This window comes from Nannospalax galili, unplaced genomic scaffold (genome assembly GCF_000622305.1).
Source record: "Nannospalax galili isolate Female #2095 unplaced genomic scaffold, S.galili_v1.0 scaffold146, whole genome shotgun sequence".
Classification (NCBI taxonomy): Eukaryota; Metazoa; Chordata; class Mammalia; order Rodentia; family Spalacidae; genus Nannospalax; species Nannospalax galili.
Window position 1 is genome coordinate 10,180,398 of NW_008357929.1, and position 22,174 is coordinate 10,202,571.

The window sequence follows — 22,174 nt, forward strand, 5'->3', positions numbered from 1 at the left end:
AGGAACACAAACATTTGCATTATTTAATCGTCTAAACAACGTACAAACTGATAACCCCGATATACAGATGTGGAAAATTATTTTCCGAGTTTAAAGTCATTCAGATGCCACAAAATCTTATATTGAAAATGTTACCGGTAAATATCTTAAGTTAATTATATGATTATGTGATAATCATGCATTTTCCTCACCACGTGACTATCCTGATGGACATAAGCTCAAATAATGGAAGCAAGAAAATAAGAAATTGGGGGCTGGAGAGATGGCTCAGCGGTTAAGAGCACTGGCTGTTCTTGTAGAAGACCCGGGTTTGAATCCCAGCACCCACATGGCTGCTAACAACTGTCCGTAACTCCAGTTCCAGGGGATCCGACGCTCTCTTCTATCCTCCGGCAAGCACCGCACAATACGGGTGCACTTACCTACATGCAGGCAATACACTCATACATATAAACTAAAAATAAAAAAATAAGACTGGCACATCTTTAAAGTAGTAAAAATAGACAATTAATTAAGAAAGAGAAAGCAGACACATCCAGAGGTGTGCCAAGTCCCCCATAAAGCTGATAATGAAGATTAGCCTTCATGCCCACCCATAACAAAATAATACATTGTTGCAGACAATCTAATGGATTCATTTGTATAAAAAGAGTTGATTATTGCAAACTCTGAGTTTCCTACAACCTGTTCGAAACAAAGTTCTCAAAAAGCTCCTCTGTAAATATCTCTAAAATAGTACATGGAAAAAAAATGAATGCAGGCTGCAGAGATGGCTCTACAGTTAAGAGCAGTGGCCGTTCCTGCAGAAGACCCGGGTTTGAATCCCAGCACCCACATGGCTGCTAACAACTGTCCGTAGTTCCAGAGGATTCAACAGCCTTTTCTGTCTTCTGCGGGCATTGTACTACACGGGTGCACTTGCCCACATGCTGGCAATACATACATATACATACGATAAAAATAATTTAAAAAATAAAGAAAATAAGAATTGATTGCAAGAAAATTTGTCTTTGACTCTTCCTTGCCATTCCTGTCAGATTCTCAAATTCTTTAGACAGCTCTCCAGCCCTACTTCCTTAACCAATGACCTGATGCCACAGGGAAATAATATGTAACTAATTTTTCCTCTCCTAAATTACAAGCTCTTAGGTGATTTACTGATTGAACACTGAAAGACTAGCAACCAATTCTCGGCTTTTCAGATAGGGAACGTGGCCTCTAGAGAATAAACTATAATCTTCAACTCATGTGAGGGACATTTTCTAACAGTTCATTTTCATTGAATATGGTATGTGGACCCGTTTTTTAAAAATTCCAGAGGTTATTTATTTTTGAGACGATCTTCCCGTAGCCCCAGCTGGCCTGGAACTTGCTGTACAGACCATGCTATCTGCAATCTCACAGAGATCTTCCTGCCTCTGCTTCCCAAGCTGGGACTAAAGGCATGTGGCACTGCCCAGCTCCCAGAGATAATTTTCATCTAACTTCTGACAGTGTAACTAGGGGCTACTAAATGCCCATGTTGAATGTTTAGGATGAATGTTTAATAACTGATAAATTTTGGCTTTTATTCTTAAATACTAATTTAGAAAGGCAGTCCCCTAAAAGGGAGAACAGCTGTTATATCAAGTTATGGACCTTGAATAAATAAAAGGCAAATCCCATTCGTTTTTCTTGGTGCTCTTTCCAAGCAACCTAATGTGGAAGTCCTATATATCAAATGATTACAAGAATCCAAGTAGGTAATACAAATGAGTGAAATCATCTTTTGGTAAGTAAAGCACATGTCCCCTTTTAAAACTTTTTTGTAGTCAGGTGTGATGGTATATGCCTTTAATCCCAGCACTTGGGAGGCAGAGGCAGGTAGATCTTGAGTTTGAGGCCAGCCAGGGCTACATAGTGAGACCCTGTCTCAAACGAAACAATCCTAAAGTAACCCAACAGCAACAAGGAACAACAAAACCCACAAAACACCCATTAAAATTGGTTTTGTTACATTTATTTATTGTGCATGTGAGAAAGTGGAAGTCAGAGGACAACTTGTGACAGTTGCTTCTCTCCTTCCACCATATGGATCCTGGAGATCAAACTCAGGTCCTCATGCTCTGAGGCAACCAATTCTACTGCAGTTGCAGTGTCATCTTGATGGCCCCCAACACACACACGCGCACGCCCTTTCTCTAGAAGCATCCACTAATCACAGGCACAATTATCACGCAAACCATTTATTCTTCTCACCCCTGCCCCCCAAAGGGGGGAAAGGAAGGTTTTTAGATGGTTATTTAATTTTAAATAGTTTTTCTTTTTTAAATGAAGGTAAAACATAAGGAACTCATTCATGTCTGTGCTAGTGACCTACTTATACAGCTGCCTCAAAGCTAAAAGGACCAGATGAAAAACTATCTCTTATATTAGCATCAAACTACATTGCCCACACTTCCCTTAACAATAGCCTGAAATCTGCTGCCTCTTCTTCAGAAGTCTATTTGTGGACTCTCATATAAAGAAGCTAACAAAGCATTGAAAGAATATCCTGGCTCTTCTTCCAAAACCGAATGTGTCAGGCCCATTTCACACTTGTCTGAGATAGCTAAGTCTGAAGACCAAATTATCTGGTCTGACCATGACTATAGTAGCTGGTGGTCACCTTGGCTTGCATGTCCGACCATGAAATCACTGCCATTGATCATAGTCAGTTTGGCTTCATCCTGCTTCCAGAAGCAATCCTAAATCTTAGCAACTAGGCACAGGTTTGTATACATACATGTTATCCCTTCGTAATTAAAAATACCAGATAATAGTTTGCTGATCAATAAACAAAGTATTTATTCAGCACCCATGTGCCAAGCACTGTGCTAGGCACTGTGGTGAATACAAAAATTAAGACGTGATCCCTGCCCTTGAAGAGCTTACATTCTCATGAGGCAGACAAAACTAATATACAGTAGCAGCTAGGAACAGTACAAGACAATATATGATTTGGTATAAGAATATTTAGTACAGATTTGAAGCTTTGTAGGGATTCAAAGAAGACAATGAATGAAATAGACCTTAGAATTAAGAGTTCGTTCAGTGCCAGAAATAAGGCCAGGCCTTAAAGACTGAAGAGACTTAAATTGAGGTCCCTGCTAGGTAGAAGTGGGAGCAAGGTTCAGAAGACAAGTATGCACTTGATAAGGGCTAAGAAGTGACTACAGATTCATGAGCAGAGTGGCTTCACCACACAAGGAAGGTTCAGCAGCTTACTGTAAACTCGCTTAGAGGCATCTGAAGAGTTCTGCAAGGGCAGGATCTTGGCAATCCTGTCAAAGGAAAACATGGCCACAGAATAGCCACACTGGCAGAAGGCATGACAATTCTAGGAAGCATGTTACACACATGGCAATAGCTCCACTGTTTCCTAATTTGCAGAGGACCCCAGAGACAGAGTAGTGGGTCCATTTCAAGAGGGATGTGAAAGCTTTGCCTCAAGAACCTAGATAAATATGAAAGACAGTAGGACCTAGGAAAGTGACAGAGGAAAAGACCAAGTGGAAGAAGCAAGTAAAAATTCACAGTGAAAAAAAGCACATCAAAAGTATAGAAAATACATCCCCTTGGGAGATGCAATTTGCATATCCATTCATTTTTAAATGAACATATACTGTATTTCTGTAATAAAGACAAACCAAAAAAACCCCAAAAAACCCTGTGCCTTAGGTGTGCTTTTCAGTTATTACTGGTACAATACAGGGAATCTGTCAAATTATACACATGTAAGCTTAATTGTTTACACAATTCCATATCAAATCTCATTTTTCAATTGATTCACATTATAAAAAGGAAGTATGTTCTAGAAGAATCAAGATCACGAGGTAAGTTGAGAAGTGAGGACTTTTCCTCATGCCCGGGTGAGCACAAAGATCCCATCATGAATGCAGACCTCGGGAAGTGACGTGGGACTGGCCAAACTGCTAAGAAGTCAGTGACTGACATCACTACTGCATAGGACACAGTGCAGTAGCATAGCACAGCATTCTACCACTAGGAATTCACATCCTGTAAAAATCACAGAAACCTGTAACTACCTGCCTTTAGGCTACACATCAAAATGTGCTTCCTCTTTTACCCAGTCATTAATTAGTATAAATACTCCCTACTTAAATGAACAACCAGTGAGGAGATTGTAGAATGAAAATGTTTCACAAAAAATTCTTAGTTGGCTAATCTAAAATTAATTCAGGAAAAATAAATAAAACTTATTTCTGGCTCAAAAGCAAACAATTAAAAATTCATAGAAGTTACTGATAAAGCTTTTTTGAACAAAAACAGTGATCAAATTTAAAAATCCCATAAGGATCGTACAATCCAAAATTGGCATTTAAACTTTAAAATTTGTTAACGGGGTAGGAGGGGACCCAAGTTCCTTAAAAATCTCAACCATCATATTCAAAGTTATCTACTAGCAACATGTAAAATACCAATACTAAATCCTATTATGCATATTCCACTTAGAAAGACATTAAAATACTTTTTACTTCAAAAACAATCTGAAAATTTCCACCTAGAACGTTTACTGTGGCTAATCTAAGCCTATGCTAATCTTTGAGGAAATTTCATTCTGGAACTCGACTCTTAACCAAAACAGGACAATACGGTCTAGGGAGTCTTGTACCTATACATTGTGAAGATCATCTGAGACCATCTCCTTAGGGGAGGGGAGTGATATTTTTACTTTTCTGGTTAAGCAACATGAAGGTAAAGCCACTGAGATTCAGAAAAAAATGTAGCATCTTTGACAAGGATTTGCTGAACCACGGGTGATTAAGTGGTTGCTTCCGTAAGCCTGAACATTTACCTGATTGAGAAGGTGAACCAGGTACTTGGCTCTGGGAAGATTTTCAGCTTTTTATGAAACAAATGACAAATGTCAACCAGCTAAAGACCCAAGAGGAATATACATGGTCGACTGCTACCCATTCAAAGTCCTGTGGTTTGACAAAATGTGGCCACTACTGGTCTGATCTTTCTTGATGGGGAAATTCCAGCTAAATGAGATGTCACATTAGCTCTTTGTTGACAGCTGACTTTCCCACAGCCAGATTCCTCTGCTAAAGGAATCACCTTCCCTTCTCTTTCTCCATGTCTGACAACATGAAGCTTTGTAACTTCCAGACGGAGAACTACCTGAGTGGCAGAAACCCATCTTCTTCCTCCTGAGGCTAGCACTCTGAACTAGTCAGATGTGCACAACAGCTGAGCATTTACAGTCTTGAAATGAAATCCAGTAAAAAGCTGTGAAGATAGGAGAGCAGGCATGGAAACTGCCCTGAATGCTGACCTAAGCAGGAGAGCTACAAGATAATTTAAAAGATCACACAACAGCTCTAATACAGTGTGAGAGAGAAGGAATTCAGTTTTATTTTGTCCTCTCTGAAATTTCCATTACACCATGGCCTTGTCTATCAAAGAGGAGGATGATGAAAAGCCCCGCCTTGTGCCACAGAATTCAAGTACATGTGTACTTGTTAGGGTGGCAGGGTATCTGCTTCTCCAGTTTTTTTGGCTCCAAGAGATTGTACTTTCAGTGCCAGTATAGGGAGGACCCACTGGCAAACTGCTGGAAAAGTCTTCTGGATTAGTCAGTGTACCATTCCGTAAAGTGCTTCTGGAGTTAAAATCTGTCAAGCTGGCAAAAGTATCCACACTTTTGCAACAAAGGATAAAAGAATCCCAACGGGCATTTCACTGAGTCTTTCTCAGCTGGGTCTCATTATCAGCACAGCTGCTTTAACCTCCAAGACGCTGGCCCTCACCCCAGGCAAAGCCTCCTGGCCGCTCTTCAGGTAGTGGGTTGTAATTGGGATCCTCATCTGGTGTATCAAAAATATTCCTCCTAAAAGACACAGATATAACTCAGTACCAGAGCCATCTTAGATCTGGAGTAAACAGTCAGTTTATTCCCACAGGGTTTCCACAGATGGATAGGCATTATTTTTATTTGTCAATTAATTAGGTATCATACCTTAAAGATATCCACAATTATTTAACATTTATATTAATTTTTATCTCCTTTACCAGTTTTTTTTTTTTTTTTTTTTTTTTTTGAGACAGGGTCTCCCTGTAGCCCCAGCTATCCTGGAACTATGTAGACCAGGCTGGCCTTGAACTCACAGAGATCTGCCTGCCTCTGTCTTCTGAGTGCTGGGATTAAAGGGAGGCAGAGGCAGGTGGATCTTTGTGAGTTCAAGGCCAGCCTGGTCTACATAGTGAGTTCAGGTTTGCTGGGACTACAGGGAGACCCTGTCTCAAAAAGACAAAAAAATATATACATATATATACATGCGTGCGCCACCACGCCCAGCTCCTTTACTAGTTTTTACTACAAAGCAATAACAGTTGTAGAAGAAAAAAAGGAAATACAGATAATCAACGTAATTAAACTGTAATAAATACTGTTGGTGCTTTAATAATTCCTTTAGATCATACTGCCTACATTTACTTCACCAGTAGTCTGAAATCTGCTAACCCTAGAAAGGAAGTCTCTTGTAGTTCAGCAGCAGTTAGGGTTAGGAATTTTACAAAGGTTAGGTCACATTTCTGTTTTTTACCGTAGTTTTCATTTATCATGAATGTCTTCCATAAAAAGGGTAACTACCCAACTGGCCATCAACAGATGAATAAACAAAATATAGTGAATATGTTCACAGACACATACTAAATACATATGTAATAAACTGTTAGCCTTAGAAAGGGAGGGATTGACTGAGGCTGTAGTACAGTGGTAGAGCATGTGCTTAGCCTATGCAAAATCCAAGGTGTTCAATCCTAACTGCACACACAGACACACACAAAATGTTTTCTATCACAATAATCAACTGAAAACATTAAAAACTGAAATTCCTTCTACTGCCAAAACATTAGGTGGGAACAAAATATGTAGATATCTATGCAGGGGAGAGGGGTCACAGAGGCCACAATCAGGACGGAGGTGGGAAAGGCAGGCTTATAAAGTCAAGAACCCAACTGGCTTATGCATATATGGAGATGATGCAATAGGATGCCAGCCCGAGGAGAGTGGGGAGGGCATTCTCCTAAGAATACAGATGGATGCCAGCCCAAGGAGAGTGGGGAGGGCATTCTCCTAAGAATACAGATGCTGGGTGTGGTGACCCATGTCTTTAATCCCAGCACTTGGGGACAGAGGCAGGTGGAACTCTGTGAGATCAAGGTCAGCTGGGGCTAGAGACCCTGTCTGAAAAGAACAAAAACCAAGGAACATAAACAGGTCTAGGGTAGGGCACCTACGGACCTAGGCCAGAAACAAAGCATCTATGTTGGGGAGGGGAATCGATATGGTGGTAATTAAGTAAATACATTAATGATCAAAGGGGGTAATTAAGTAAATACATTAATGATCAAAGGAATCAGCTTTCTGTCAGAATATATGGGAAAAGGTATGGCACCTACAACTGATATCCACAACTTAAACAAATAGGATGAGTTAAAGAAGAATTATACAAAAGAGTACTTGTATAGCTATGATTCTATTTATGAGGCTCTGGAACAAGCAAAACTTATCTACAGAGGAACAGAACAGCAACTGTTGGCATGGCAGCAATGAGCAACAGGGAACGGACATCAGGAAAACATTTAAGTTGATAATACTTTTGTTTTGACAGTATGAATTAAACAGTGTATGCATTTGTTTACTTACTTATATTGTATATATATTATTCATTGATAAGACACTTAAGAGCTGTACAATTGATTGTATATAATTAAATACTGAACTTGAGCTACTGATAAACACCCTAAAATATTCAGGAAAATGAGTTTACTGGATTGGAAAGCTAGACAGATGTGCAAAAAGCAAGAACAGCAAAATATTGCCAGGCATGGTGGCACACGTCTTTAATCCCAGCACTCGGGAGGCAGAGGCAGGCAGACCTCTGTGAGATTGAGGCCAGCCTGGTCTACAAGGTGAGTTCTAGACCAGCTGTGGCTACAGGGAGACCCTATCTCAAAAAAAAAGAAAAGATATTAATTACTGTTGGGGAACCCTGCTGTTAGGGTTGTAGTTCTCCATGTCCGGATAGCTCTAAGGGGCTCGGCACCATATGGAAGGACTCCCCTTCTCAGCAGGGGGCCTCCTGCTCTCTTCCCAAGTTACCTGGAAAGTGCTGCTAAGCACAGATGCCTGACCTTATTTGGAACATGACCTTTGGCATAGTTACCTGGAGTAAAAACTACCCCCAGGTTTTTTCTATATGATAATCAGGCATTGCCTGGTAGTCAGAGGATAGGAGCCTACTGCCACATGTAAATAAAGCATACTATGAGCACCTATCAGCTGAGGCATTGGCTACTGCCTCCACACTGTATTTTCCCTAGTTCTCCCACTGAATAAACGGAGCTGTTTCACTGAGTCTGGAGCTGTTTGCATCATTGAACCTGCCTCTCCGGAAAGGCTTTCTTCTGTCAGTGCTCACTGGCCATCCTGACCCCGCTTGTCGCTTCTGCTCCCTTTGTCCTCATGGACTGGTGGCCAACGACCCACGAGGAGAGGGAGCGACCCCACAAATTACTATGTAGTAGGTAAATGATAACAAAATGCACAATTTTTTTTCTGGTTTTCTATAAATGAAAATGTTTATATTAAGATATTAGAGGAAGAATAGAAAAAAGATAAAGACAAGAATGCTTATCTGAAGTTGTACTGGAACTGGGCACATCGGCATAAATATGTAGATTTAAAAATATAAATGCATACATGCTCCTTGTACACATAATGCCATGCTGCTGAGAAGGGACCTGGCAATAATGATGAGCACAACTGGCACAGAGCCTGGCTTCTGATGCCATTCTCCCCTGAAAAGGAACCAAAGCTCCCTGAAGAAACAGCCAACTCTAGGCCTGGGTGGTCAAGAACAGCCTGAATATCCGAGAGTCATAAAACGCTTAAAATAATAATAGAAATGCTATGTCAGAAAGGCATAAAGAACAGTTTGAAGTGGTACCCATTGGCCAAATCTGTGACAATATGAGCATCAAAGTATAAATGAGATTTGGGGCTGGAGAGATGGCTCAGTGGTTAAGAACACTGGCTGTTCTTGCAGAAGACCTGGGTTCAAATCCCAGCACCAAAATGGCAGCTAATAACTCTCTGTAACTCTAGTTCCAGGGGATCCGACAGCCTCTTCTGTCCTCTGTGGGCATTGCATGACACAGGTGCACTTACACACATGCAGGAAATACACTCATACACATAAAATAAAAACATTAAATATTTAAAAAAAAAAACAAAATAAAACTAAAACAGCCAGGCATGGTGGTGCATGCCTTTAATCCCAACACTTGGGAGGCAGAGGCAGGTGGATCTCTGTGAGTTCAAGGCCAGCCTGGTCTACATAGTGAGTTCCAGGACAGCTGGGGCTACAGGGAAACCCTGTCTCGAAAATACAAAGCCACCCAAAAATAAGTAAAGGAGGTGATAGTAAACTGTCAATCTAATATACCACAACCTTTAAAGCAGCAATTATTTATTTAGCTCATGGACAATTTATTTTCATATGGCTAAGAGGGGAGGGAAAGTACTTTGTGTTGTATTTAAAACTTCTGTAAGTTTGAAATTATTTAAAAATATTATTTTAGAAATCATAAAAAACAATATACCATTACACCACACCACTATCAAAGTAGGAAAGGGTAAGTAGGGTGTTTGATGAAATTGTGGGGGAAATATACACTTTAGGCAAGTGCACCCATGTTGTGCAATGCGCGAGGAAGACAGAAGAGGCTGTTGGATCCCCCTGGAAACAGTTACAGACAGTTGTTAGTTGCAATGTGGGTGCTAGGATTTGAACCTGGGTCTTCTGCAAGAACAGTGTTCTTAACTGCTGAGTCATCTCTTCAGCCCCCAAAATATACACACTTTTACATTGTTGGTAAAAATATAAACTTGAACAATACTTCTGGAAGTCATGTAGTAATAAACAAAATGGCAATTCCTTCCTGGGCATGGTGATGCACATCTTTAATCCCTGCATTTAATCCCTGCTGGTGGATCTCTGTGAGTTCCAGGCCTGTCAGAGCTATAGAATGAGTGAGTTCCTATCTCAAAAAAAGGGTAATTCTTCTAGGACTTAATCCTGGGAAAATGGATGTAATAGATGCATGCAGAAACTAAACTACAAGGACATTCATCACTCCAATTATAGAAGGGAAACCAATAACTAACGTCGAAGTTCACCAATAAGGGATTAGTAAATTTATGTTAAATCTGTAGCATAGACTATCATGTGGCCATTAAAATTTGTAGGAAATTTATGGAAAAATGATCATGACACATTAAGTTAAAAAGGTTATAAAGCTAGGTATGACAGCAGATGCCTTCAATCCCAGCACTTGGGAGAGAGAAGCAGGGAGAGCTCTATGAGATTGAGGCCAGCCTGGTCTATATAGCAAGTTCCAGGCCAGCTGGGGCTACAGAGAGACCCTATTTCCAAAAGAAGGAAACAAACAGAAAGAAAAAAAAAAAAAAAATGAAGTAGCATTTTAAAATAGTATACAGACAGGGCTAGAGAGATGGGTCAGCAGTTAAGGGCAGCTGGTCTTTCAGAGGACCAGGGCTTGGTTCCCAGCACCCACATGGTAACTAACAACCATCTGTAACTCCAGTTCCAGGGAATGAGACATCCTCTTCTGGCCTCCACAGGCATTGCACACACATGGTACATTTACGTATGTGCAGGCAAAGCACTCATACACATAAAATAAAAATAAATCAGGGCTGGAGAGATGGTTCGGTAGTTAAGAAACCTGGCTGTTCTTGCAGAAGACCTGGGTTCAAATTCCAGCACCCACATGGCAGCTAACAACTGTCCGTAACTCCAGTTCCAGGGGATCCAACATTCTCTTCTGTCCTCTGTGGGCACTGCACGACATGGGTGCACTTACTTACTTAGATGCAGGCAGTACACACATATACATAATAAAATATGGCCGGGCGTGGTGGTACATGCCTGTAGTCCCAGCACTTGGGAGGCAGAGGCAGGCAGATCTCTGTGAGTTCAAGGCCAGCCTGGTCTACATAGTGAGTTCCAGGACAGCTGGGGCTACAGAGAGACCCTGTCTCAAAAAGACCAAAATAAATAAATAAATAAATAAACAAACAAACAAACAAACCTTTAAAAAACTGTATATAGACAGTGAAAGATGGAAGACTACCTATCAAAAAGGTGATAAAGCTACACTGCCATTATAAGTAGAATTATAGATGTTTTTCTTCTCTGTAATTAAAAATGAAATTTCCTTTTGAGATGGGATCTTAGTATGCTGCCCAGGCTGGCCTTAAACTCTCAACTCTTCTGCTGCAGCCCCTAGTAGATGGGATACAAGCAGGCACCATTATGCTCAGCAACTTTATTCTTTTTTGCTTAACTACTGTATACCAAACATTTTATACCAAATCACTGTGTCCCCTAAGTAGAGCCCTTGTTCATGTGGTATTTCCCAAGGACACAAATTCTAGAGCAGAAATTCAAAGCTCTAGCTTAAGCAACTGCAGTACAAAAATGGAGAAGAGATTTGCTTACAGTTGCACTGCTGGGTGCTGGAGCAGCCTGGCTCCTGGGGCAAAGCTATTTCAACTCTACTTCATTCTATCTGCACCGCCTGCTTGGCAAGTCAGAAATCCCACCAGAAAGGTCCTCTCCTCTCTGCTGCTCACTCTGCTCTCTCACTTTTCTCAACTTGGACAGCAGCCTTCATAAACCAGCAGGCCTCCTCTCAGGGACAGAGGTTCTAGCAGTTACTCAGGACACATGTGCAAAGTCACCCCCATGATTTCAGAAGCCCAACAAGCACTCTTGCTACAACTCTGGGCCTACCGGCTTCTGGCAAATGCCAACACTCCTCAACTGAGCCAGGTTGCTCAATCACAGCAAATACTTACTGATCTGACCTACACGTGCACAAGGAGCTACAGGAGTCCCAAGAAAACCCAGATCATGGTTTGGCCACAAAAACAACAGGAGTGAAACACAGAGTTAAATACTCACAAAATAGACGGTGTTTTCAGAATTCTTATCCCACCAGGCTGATTGGGAAATATATCTTCCAAGAAAAAATATATGTGTCCAACTGCAATACCTATAGTCAACCAGAAGTGAAGAATGAAAAGGATTAAAACTTCAATAAGTAGTCCTACTATCAGATATTTAGGATAAATATCAGTATAATTATTAAAAATTAATGAGCTAATACGTAGACTTTGAAACATGTATGTATTTTGTCTTTTTGGGGTAGGTTTTCCCTGTAGCCTCAGCAGGCCTAGAACTCACTCTGTAGACCAGGCTGGCCTCAAACTTACAGAGATCCGCCTGCTTCTGCCTCCAGAGTGCTGGGATTAAGGGCATGTGCAACCACACTGGCATATAACTATTAAATAATCTTATAACAGTTACACATGAAGGCCAAACAGAATAAACATCAAAGATAGTGACAAGATAAATAAATGGTAGAGGAAGTAGCGATAAGACTCTTACCCAAGAGGTCCACAATGATTGAATTCCCCAACAACAAGGAAAACCCCATGAGCACCCAGGGCAGAAAGGGGGCCTGGAAGTTTAGAAGGCCAAAGAAGTTCATGCGGACATAGGGGTTCCTTCGGCTCCACACGTAGACCAGCATTATTGTAAAGGCCTGGCCCAAGAAAACTAAGCTCACGAACAAACCAAAAAGCTAGCAGAGAGCATTAAGGAAAATAAATAGGAAAAGCATAATAGGGAAGTACAAGCAAGAGAACTAAAGATTGCTCTCTAACTAAAATTTGAATTAGAAAAGTTGAGTAGCAACATTTTTTATAAAAGAAAAGTCTGAACCCAGGGCAATCAGGTAAAGACTTGCCTGGGCTAAACCATCTGAACTCTAGCTACTACAAACTAAAATTCTGCTTTTGTGATGTTCTTGCCTTTTTGGAAAATGTTAATTTCTTGGTCAGTAAGTACAGTAAAGCGCACTTACCATTGGCACTGTTGCAGGGAGTGAATAATGCCAACCAGGACAGACCATCCTGGCAAAAAGCATTACATCCAAGTCTGTTACACAGAACAAGATGCTTTTCTTTTTAAAATAGTCACTAGATGTATGTCTCACGAACTTAGTTTAAAAGTGACATAACTGAGATACTTTGTAATATACCACCTGGGTTAGTTAAAAGTTCTTGTTCACAGAAAAGCATCCTGTAAGACCTCCAGGCTTGGAAAGCTGTCAAAGTGTGCTGTGAAACAAATGATAGTGCTTGAAGCTTAAACCTGGAGATCTACTTTTGTTTGTTCAGAGTACCTAGTCATTGATGGGAGATAAATGAAAGTGTTAGAAATAGTTTGTTCTTTAACATTTTCCTGTGTCCTATTTCTTGAAGGATACAGTCATTAAGAATCCACCAAAAAGGAACATAAAAACAAAGTCTGCTGTCCGACCTCGGAAAGAGCCTTCTTCTAGCATTCGACAGTAACGATATCTTAAGTTCCAAGTTAAGAAAATATTATGCATACAAATGTGAAGAAAACAAAATACAATCAACCACTTAAGTATACCTGGGCTTCATGTTATCTATAAAGGGTCAAGCTGCAGTTCTGTATGAATGTTTGAGTAGTAATGTGATTACTTTTTTTTTTTTTTAAAGTATTTTAGAAATCAAAAATAGCTCCATATTTTACAAAGGCTGTCCCTATTGGGGAACTAATTCACATACTGCATGAACATTTAAACTGCATCACCTTTAAATCATTTCCAATGTGTAGTGTTGTCTTTTCTCTGTTCAGCCACATGTTATCTGCACCGTCTGTGCTTTTCCATGACCTAATTTGGAAGAAATCCCCCAAAAGAAGCCCTGTGTGATAAACTACTTTTCCATGCTGGGCAGATTAAACGTTTCTACACCTCAGTTAATTAACATGCACTGTATGCCAGGCGTGGCAGCACATGCCTTTGATCCCAGCACTCAGGAGACAGAGGCAGGAGGATCTCTGTGAATTCAAGGCCAGTCTGGTCTACATAGTGTAGCCCCCAGTGGGGCTATAGGGAGACCCTGTCTCATAAAGACCAAAAATAAAATTAACTTAAAAAAAAAGTGAATTGTAATGAAACAACTTTTATTAGGAACTTGTCAGAATAATATCCTATGCAGTACATCATTCTAAGACAGGAGCCCACCCCTCTGTGCACTGCAGATGAGATGATCTGTACTTCCCCCTCTTAATCAAAAGGGTAGAAATGCCCAGCTCAGTGGGCCCAATTAACATCTGACTGGAGGACTGTTCTTGCTTTCAACATGAATGAGTCAAGCCCAGCAGACATTACACCATCTTTTCAGCCAGTAGATCTAGGAATTATGTTCCCCACTCCTCATGAGCCCATACCAAAACCAGTGGCAAAATTCTGCTGAGTTATCACAGTATCAGGTTGTATTTTACCATTTGGTACCTGATGTTATTTACAACCATGCCCAAATTAAATCCTATCTCCCTTCTCTTCATCAGACTTTCTCAGCAATTTAAGGGCACTGATATGCTTAATTTATAGTTGTAAATGTGAGCTACGAACACCTTCAAAACATTGCCTATCTAACCAATTACTCTACAAACCACTGACCTAGAAGTCGTAGCTAAAATGGCATAAAAAAAATAAACAGACTACCAGGCAGAGGCAGGTGGATCTTTGTGACTTCAAGGCCAGCCTGGTCTACAGTAGTGAGTTTCAGGTCACCCAGGGGAGACACAATGAAACCCTGAAACAAACAAAAAAACAAACAGGAGTAATAGTTTCAACTGAACTGTAGATCCCAAAGTGAGCCTAAAGTTTTGATGCTGACTTCACTTAATAAAGGATACAGAAAAATCATGTTAAATAAAAAATTGAATCCAACTGGACCAAAAAACAAGAAATTGGTGATTAACCTCCATATCTGTAGGGGGAAAAAAATTGAGAAATATATTAAGTAACATACATGACCAGGAAACATTTCTATATTAAAATTTTTGAAAAGAAATCCTATGATTATGATGTTCAAAGGCCCTGGAAAAGGACCATTCAAACTGGGGCACCCAATCTAATACTGGATTTTTTGTGTGTGCTACTTCTACTTGAAAGACTGGAAAACTATAATTGACTATGAAACTTACAAGGACAATAGGTCAGAAAATTCAAAATTATTATCTTTTATAAAACATCACGAAAAGCCCATACTGTGTAGTTAGGCAAATTACAGAATCTTAAGTACTTGGGAGGCTGAGGCAGGAAGACTATAAATATCAGGCAACAGCTACATGGCAAACTAAAAAAATACAAGAACAAGCTGAGAGGAAGCAGTCCCAGCAAAGGCCATAGGAATACTGAAGAAGGCAATGTCAAGACATCAGAGGCCTGACTGCTTCACACAGCATCAAACCCTTGAGTACTGGTAAGTCTGTGAGAGTTAATATTGACAGGATTTAAAATCAGCTAAAGACGAACTTCTGGGCATGCCTGTAAGGTAGCAGTTTTTGGACTTAGTCACTTGAGATAGGAAGACCAACCCATCAGTTGGGCTGGAGTCCTGGACTGCCTAAAGGGGAGAAAGCCAACTGAGCACCCACCATGTGCTCTGTTTCCTCATTAAGGCTGCAATGTGACCAACTGCCTCAAGCTCCTGTGGCCATAATCCCCATCACTGACTCTACCCTTAAACTAGGAGCCAAAATAAATCTTTCCTTAAACTATTTTTGTCAGGTATGTTGTCACAACAATGAGAAAACTAATACACTATACAGAAACAATCCAGTTCTGTATGTTAACCGCATCCAAACATGTACAGAATCCTCATCCTAGTGAGGAGACAGAATATAAAAATTACAAGTAAGGGTGAGAGATACTCTAACACAAAAGATAATTGCCTGAGGGCATGCAAAAGTTGCAGCTTGAGAGACAAGATGGAGTTCAGTAGGTACAGAGTGAGTGCAACATATTTGTGACAGGCAATAGCATGTATGGAACAAGAATTACCACCATCAGGGACTCTCCTCTTTACTTAGAATGTGGATGATCATCCTGGAGCAGGAAAGTGTAACTCTCTGGCATTTTAATCACTGGAAAATGGTTCCTCACACTGTGATCTAATAAACCAACATATTATTTTGGATAATGGTCTTTTAGACTTGTGTTAGTATGATCTGACCTCTGGAAGATGAATGAGTTTTAAGGCACTACAGAACTAAGTTTATGAACCAGACCATGAGGATTAACAACAGTAGTGGGCATGCTGTAGGTGCTGAACTGAGGGAAAAAAAAGGCTACTCTGTGAGACTCCATGGGGCAGATAGCTGGTCAGAGTCCTTTCAAACAACATTAACTTTTGTTACTGTTGTTCTTTTTTTGCCTTTTTGAGACAGGATGTTCCTGTAGCCCCAGCTGGGCTGGGACTCATTATGTAGACCAGGCTGGCCTCAAATTCACAGAGATCTGCCAGTCTCTGCCTCCTGCGTACTGGGATTAAAAGCGTGTGCCCACACCCAGCTATTTATTTTTTGAGACAGGTTCTTGCTAGGCTCAAGCTGGCCTCTACCTCTTGAGTGCTGGGATTATGGTCTCATTAATTCTAAACCAGTTAACTCAGCACATCAAAACTACAGTGAAAACAGATGAATTCTAGATTCTCACCCTTAGCAAATTCATTCTCTCTCTCTTAAATTGAGACAGGGTCTCCCTATGTAGCCCAAGCTGATCTAGAACTGATAATCCTCCTGTTCAGCCTGTTCAAGGCTGGGGTTAAAGGTTTGGGTCACCATCTCCAGCTCTACTTTTGGCAATTCTGATTTGGTATATGATGAAAAGCCCCTAAATCTAAGAGCCCTTAAGTGATTAACAATTAGGAAAAAAAGAGTAATGGAAACATCAGTTACAGTTGCCATAGACCACTTACTTGAAAGTGTTTAAAAATTAACTCAGGATTGAAGTACAACTGAAAAGGTGTGATCAATTCCAACTGCTGAAATAGAAAAAGAGCTTCTTAAAGCAGATCAACCATAAAACAAAATGTCAGCATTAACAACAAAGGATTAGTAGCCCTAAAATTTCTAATTCAATAACTTGGAGTGAATTCCTTTAAGCTTTTCTTATGAAGAGGAAGAGACTGGTAAGGAATTCTTCAGAATTTGTGCGATTTTTTTTTTGTATTTCCTATACACAATGTAAGTGTTACGTTGCATATATGAGGCTGATATAAGCAGACAGGTGGTGATATTTTAGATCCAAGAGAAGTGACAGCAGCTGTGACGAATCCGGATCACGTACTACTCGAAATAAGAGATCCAAGGCCCCGCTACCATCGGGGCTGTGTGCAGCCTGCCAGTCCCTTATTTCTACAAACCCTCTTATTTTAAGATGTTTCCGGGTAATTTCAAATTCCTATCCCCAGTAAGTAAGTCTCTGAACTTGGCGGACCTTGCTCCCCACTAGTCACCTGGCCATAGCTAGAGAGCTCTCAGACACATTTTTGGGTGGGCGGCTCCCCGCAGCTCAGACCCGCTAACAGGTCTGGGTTTCATCTCTTAAAAACTGACCTGACTCCTCGTGGAGGGGCACTCCCTTCTCAGGTCACTGGTTGGCACCCTTAGGGCTATCCCGAACCATAGATTGAACCCTGGGTGTCTCCACCCACCCCTGGGACCAGACCCTCTGGGCTTCTCGACGGCCCAAACCCCAGTTTTCTGAAGACCCGAATCCTATCTAGCCTGGAAAAGGAGAACCCGGGGCCACTGCTGCTCACCACAGCGGCGGTGGTGAGGACGCAGGCAGTAGTGTAGGCGCGGCTGACCGGTGGTATCTGCAGGTACTCCAGTCGGAGGCTCTGGTACGCCATCTTCCCCACCGCGCCTGCCCCCCTTCCCCTTCCGCCAGTATGCCAGGCGGCGGGCGGACTCCGGGCGCCTGCCTTCAGCCTGCCGGCGTTGTCCAATCAGCGGCGCGCACTCGGCCAGCCGCCTATCGTTGGCCCCCTGAGTACGGCTCACCCACCAGTCACGAGTTGCGTCTCGGCGTCGGCCCATCAGTGTTTCTCCACCTCCCAACCGAGAGAGAAAGCACCGGCTCCTTCCGCCAATCCGTGCCGGCCACAGCTAGCTTTCCCGCCTGGCCCCTTCCCGTCGCCAATTGGGGTGGCCCTTTCGACTCCACGGCCAGCCAATCAGGAGTGCGGTACCGTCCCGCCTTCGCGTTCGATCGCCGTCGCACGTCTCAGAGTCCGTCCGCCCAGCTGTGGTCACTCCCGGGGGTTCGACGGCGGTGGCGGGAAGCCAGTGTGTGGCGGACTCCATCACTCCCGGGTCGCTACGGTAGGGCGGCAGGGCGTTCTCAGAGGAGCGGAGAGGGCGGGAGTGGACTAGCGGCCTCTAGAGTCGGCCTCGCTGGCTCTCTCAGCGGGGCCAGGGGACTCGGAGGATGCGGAGATCCCGGCATGCAGCGGGGCCTAACGGGAGCTCCGAGCTCCCGGAAACGGCTCCCACTCTGTGGTTTCTGGGTCCTGTCCAGCGCGGCGGTGGGCTCTGAAGGTGCTGAAACTCGCCGACGTGGCTTGGGCTCTTCCCGTGCTTACCTCTGCCTCCGGAAGTCTAATCTAGCCGAGAGGAGGCGGTGGACCAGGTAGTAACGCCGAGGGGAATTCAAAGGGAAGTGGCGGGTTCATCGGGAAATATTTGAACTGGCCGTTGAAGGCTGTGCCCAGTGCGTGCCTACTTGAAGGGAAAAAATAGAGTTCGGTTTGGTTGGAGCAGAGACTGGCCTGCTTGTGGCAGAAGTGTAACTATTCAGTGAGTTACGTGCAGCTCCCAAAGAATGGAACAAGAGCGTCACCATCAGGTCTGGTAGTACATAAAGGAAGTCTGGAGAGAATGGATGGCGTGTAGAAGTAAGAACATAAGGCTGAGTGCAGTGGCAGTCTGTGGCCTAGCCACGGAGGGTGAAGCAAGAGGATTTCTTAAGTCTTAGAATTCTAGGCCTGGGCTCTTCCCGTGTCTACCTTTGCCTCCGGAATTCTAATGTAGCCGAGAGGAGGTAGTGCACAGGGTAGTAACGCCGAGGGGAATTCAAAGGGAAGTGGCTTGAGCAACATAGTGAGATTTGGGGGGCAGAGATGGGTTATTCACAGAAGGTACTGTCTTTACTCGTTGGTGTTGAAACTGCAGATTTGTTGCTTACCACCGCAGCAAAGCATTGACAGTGTTTCATAGGGAAGAAAGGCAAAATTAAAATGAGAACTTTCCCTCTGAACAAGAAGTTTGATTTAAAGTGAGTCTTTCAATTTAAGGGCCTAATTAGAATTGACTACATCAAATTGTGACACATCAATCCAGGATTGTTGGAATTTTTTTTTTCTTTTATTTTTGAGACATTGTCACCCTGTAGCTCCAGCTGGTCTGGAATTCGCTGTATAGACCAGGCTGGCTTCAATCGCACAGACATCCACCCGCCTCTGCACTGGGATTAAAGGGGTGTACCACCACACTCAGCTCAAGGCAAGAGTTTTAAGGTGCAGATTGTTGATAGTTGGCACTAAGAATTGATCCATCTTTGGGAGAATTTGTAATGGACAACCATCCTACTTGAATAATGGAAATATTCTTGTCCTCTATAAAAGTCATCCTAAGTCGTGAGGGTAGAGGTAGTTTTGGTGTCTAAACAGTATGGATAGATGGTTTTGCTTTTTAAAATACTGTGCAGGGCTGGGGATGTAGTGGTAGAGTGCTTGCCTAGCTTGTGAAAGCCCTGGACTTGGTCCTTAACACTGCAGGAAAGAAAAACAATCAATTTTATAACCACCAAGTTGACAAAAGTTAGATTACTGTATAGTATTGGTAAAGATATAAGAAGTTCTGTATAAACCAGCCTCAGCCTAGATGTTCTGAGACTGTTTTGTCAGTATTTAGTGAAATTACATATGCAAACAAGTGTCAAGTCCCTAGGAAGACATCATAGGAAGATTCATTCCCTCCTTCTGGTTTGTGCAGTTTTATTGAAGAAAACTAAATTGCTAGCAGAGCTAGCAGTTGATCACTTATCTGACAACTTGCATCATTCATTGATTGATACAGTACATTGGACAATAGATTAATAACCCCAAACCCAACAGTTTCCGCGAAAATTATAAAATGTTTTGAAACCCTATTTTGGAGTATAATAGATGTCTATCTTCCAGTGCTAATGCTATAGATTTTACCAGCTCTCTACATCAGTTAGGGGCATAAAGTATACCCTGTAATCTCAAATCTCTTTTAACAGTGGAAGGCTTAAGCAAGAATGGATGCTGCTAAAATAATGCTGCCTCCTTTGATGTAACACTCACTGTTCATCTCTCCCCGTGCAGATGATTTCTTGAGCGTGTTAGAACAGTGAGGAATGGTTCTGTCTTATGATCCAAGTCAGAGTAAATACACATGCTCCATTAAAATTTGTTTTACTGACTCTTGGGTAAATTCTCTTATTGCTATAGTTTCTAAAAACAGTTATTTTTAGAACTGGAAGAACTTAAGTCTTCTTAGATGAACACATGAAGGGAGAGAGAGAAAATTTAAAAGATGAGGTCTTACAATAGGGTAACAGCCAAATAAAATTTAAAAGGGAACTATGGTTTAAAGTTTTATTTCAGCAATAGTACAGGTTATTTTGACTTTAAAGTCACATCACATGGCATGCTTCTGAGTCCATTTCCAAGACCCCTATCTGATTTATAGATCTGTGTGATCTCTGGTACTAGAAGATCATGAGAGCTTGGGTCACATAGTAGTGAACAGATAAAGGTGTTTTAGGAAGAGTTAAAACAGGATGCCACTGTTATTTCAGAGTATCAAAACCAATGCTGACATTACTGCTGCTTTTTAAAAAATATTTTATTTATTATTTTTATTATTTTATGTGTATGTGTGTATTGCCTGCATGTATGTGAGTGCACGCATGTCGTGCAATGCCATGGAGGTCAGAAGAGGGCTTTGGATTCCCCTGGAACTGGAGTTAAGGATGGTTCGTAGCCTCCATGTGGGTGCTGGGAATTGAGCCCAGGTCCTCTGTAAGAGCAGTCAGTGCTCTTAACCTCTGAGCCATCTCTCTAGCCCCTACTGTTGCTTTTTAGATGATAAATTCTTGTAAATTTAGTTATAGGTGGTTTGAAGGGGTTGTCTGCTAGAAAATGAAATGTCAGAAAAAAATACTCTGCCTTGACATAGGCTGTCATTAAATCCCATAGTTGTGGCATGCAATGAAACATCCCCAGCTGAACCTGCAGAACCTTGTGCTAATCCGTTTCAGTGCCATAACCTGTTATTCACCTGGCTCCTCACTCTTAATGTATGCTCAAAGCTCTGTTGAAAACTCTTGGCTATCTAGACAATAGGGAAGGATTTTCTCTTGTTTCACACTGCCTCATACATACACATGCCACTGTATATCAGTTCCTCAACCCCCATATTGGAAGCATAGGATAGATCTAAGAGGAGTGGCTTCAGAGGACCTGGGTTCAGTTCCCCATACCCATGTCATGTGGCTCACAGTCACCTGTAACTCCAGCTCCAGAAGATCTAAACCCCTCTTCTTACCTCCATGGCATTGCATGCATTTGGTGTACTTACATAGATGCACGTAAAACACTTGTACACATAAACATAAATAATTTTTTTTTTCTGATCTCTTTGAGGCAGGGTCTTCCTGTAGCCCCAGCTGTTTTGGAACTATGTAAACCATGCTGGCCTTGAACTCACAGAGATCCACCTGCCTCTGCCTCCCGAGTGCTGGGATTAAAGGCGTGTGCCACCACGCCTGGTTTTTAACCTACTATTTTTAATTTTTAAAAATCTTTTTATTGCTGGACATGGTGGTGCACACCTTTAATCCCAGCACTCGGGAGCCAGAGGCAGACAGATCTCTATGAGTTCAAGGCCAGCCTGGTGTACATAGTGAGTTCCAGGACAGCTGGGGCTACAGGGAGATCCTGTCTCAAAAAGATAAAAAAAAAAAAAAAATAGATATAGTAGGTAAGAACTGGGGAGGGTGGCATATGCCCATAACCCCAGCACTCAGGAGGCAGAGGCAGGCGTATCACTGCAAATTTGGGGCCTGGTTGGGCTACATAGCGTGTTCCTGCCCAGCCAGGGCTACCTGTGTTAAA

At 42.0% G+C, this 22,174-nt stretch overlaps 2 protein-coding genes across 4 annotated transcripts in view; one reads left to right on the forward strand and one right to left on the reverse strand.

Moving 5' to 3' along the window:
* Positions 1-5,377: 5,377 nt before the first annotated feature.
* Positions 5,378-17,949, reverse strand: Derl2 (derlin 2). Of its 2 annotated transcripts, none has more exons than XM_017795076.2 (7): positions 17,789-17,949; positions 16,943-17,005; positions 14,877-14,950; positions 13,411-13,504; positions 12,528-12,723; positions 12,042-12,132; positions 5,378-5,875 (listed from the first exon to the last, which is right to left on the reverse strand). In XM_017795076.2, the coding sequence occupies exons 1-7, from the start codon at positions 17,879-17,881 to the stop codon at positions 5,770-5,772; spliced, it is 717 nt and encodes a 238-aa protein (XP_017650565.1). In that variant the 5' UTR covers positions 17,882-17,949; the 3' UTR covers positions 5,378-5,769. The 2 variants fall into 2 exon arrangements, with proteins under 2 accessions (XP_017650565.1, XP_008854175.1); XM_008855953.2 differs by having other exon boundaries at positions 16,943-17,008; positions 17,789-17,945.
* Positions 17,950-18,216: 267 nt separating this feature from the next.
* The window catches only part of Mis12 (MIS12 kinetochore complex component), an 8,371-nt gene continuing 4,413 nt past the window's right edge, over positions 18,217-22,174 (forward strand). The window contains exon 1 of one of the 2 annotated variants that reach the window (XM_008855954.3): positions 18,217-18,353. The gene's annotated coding sequence lies outside the window, so the exon portion shown is untranslated. The other variant, XM_008855955.3, reaches the window with a different exon arrangement.

Bases quoted from the DNA above. Each gene is read 5' to 3' on its own strand.
- Derl2 (XM_008855953.2), bottom strand. From the start codon at position 17,881: ATGGCGTACCAGAGCCTCCGACTGGAGTACCTGCAGATACCACCGGTC. The intron at 12,133-12,527 runs GTAAGAGTCTTA...GGTTGACTATAG, and splicing joins AATCATTGTGGACCTCTTGG to GTATTGCAGTTGGACACATA. The intron at 5,876-12,041 runs GTGAGTATTTAA...TGTGTCTTTTAG, and splicing joins CTGAAAACACCGTCTATTTT to GAGGAATATTTTTGATACAC.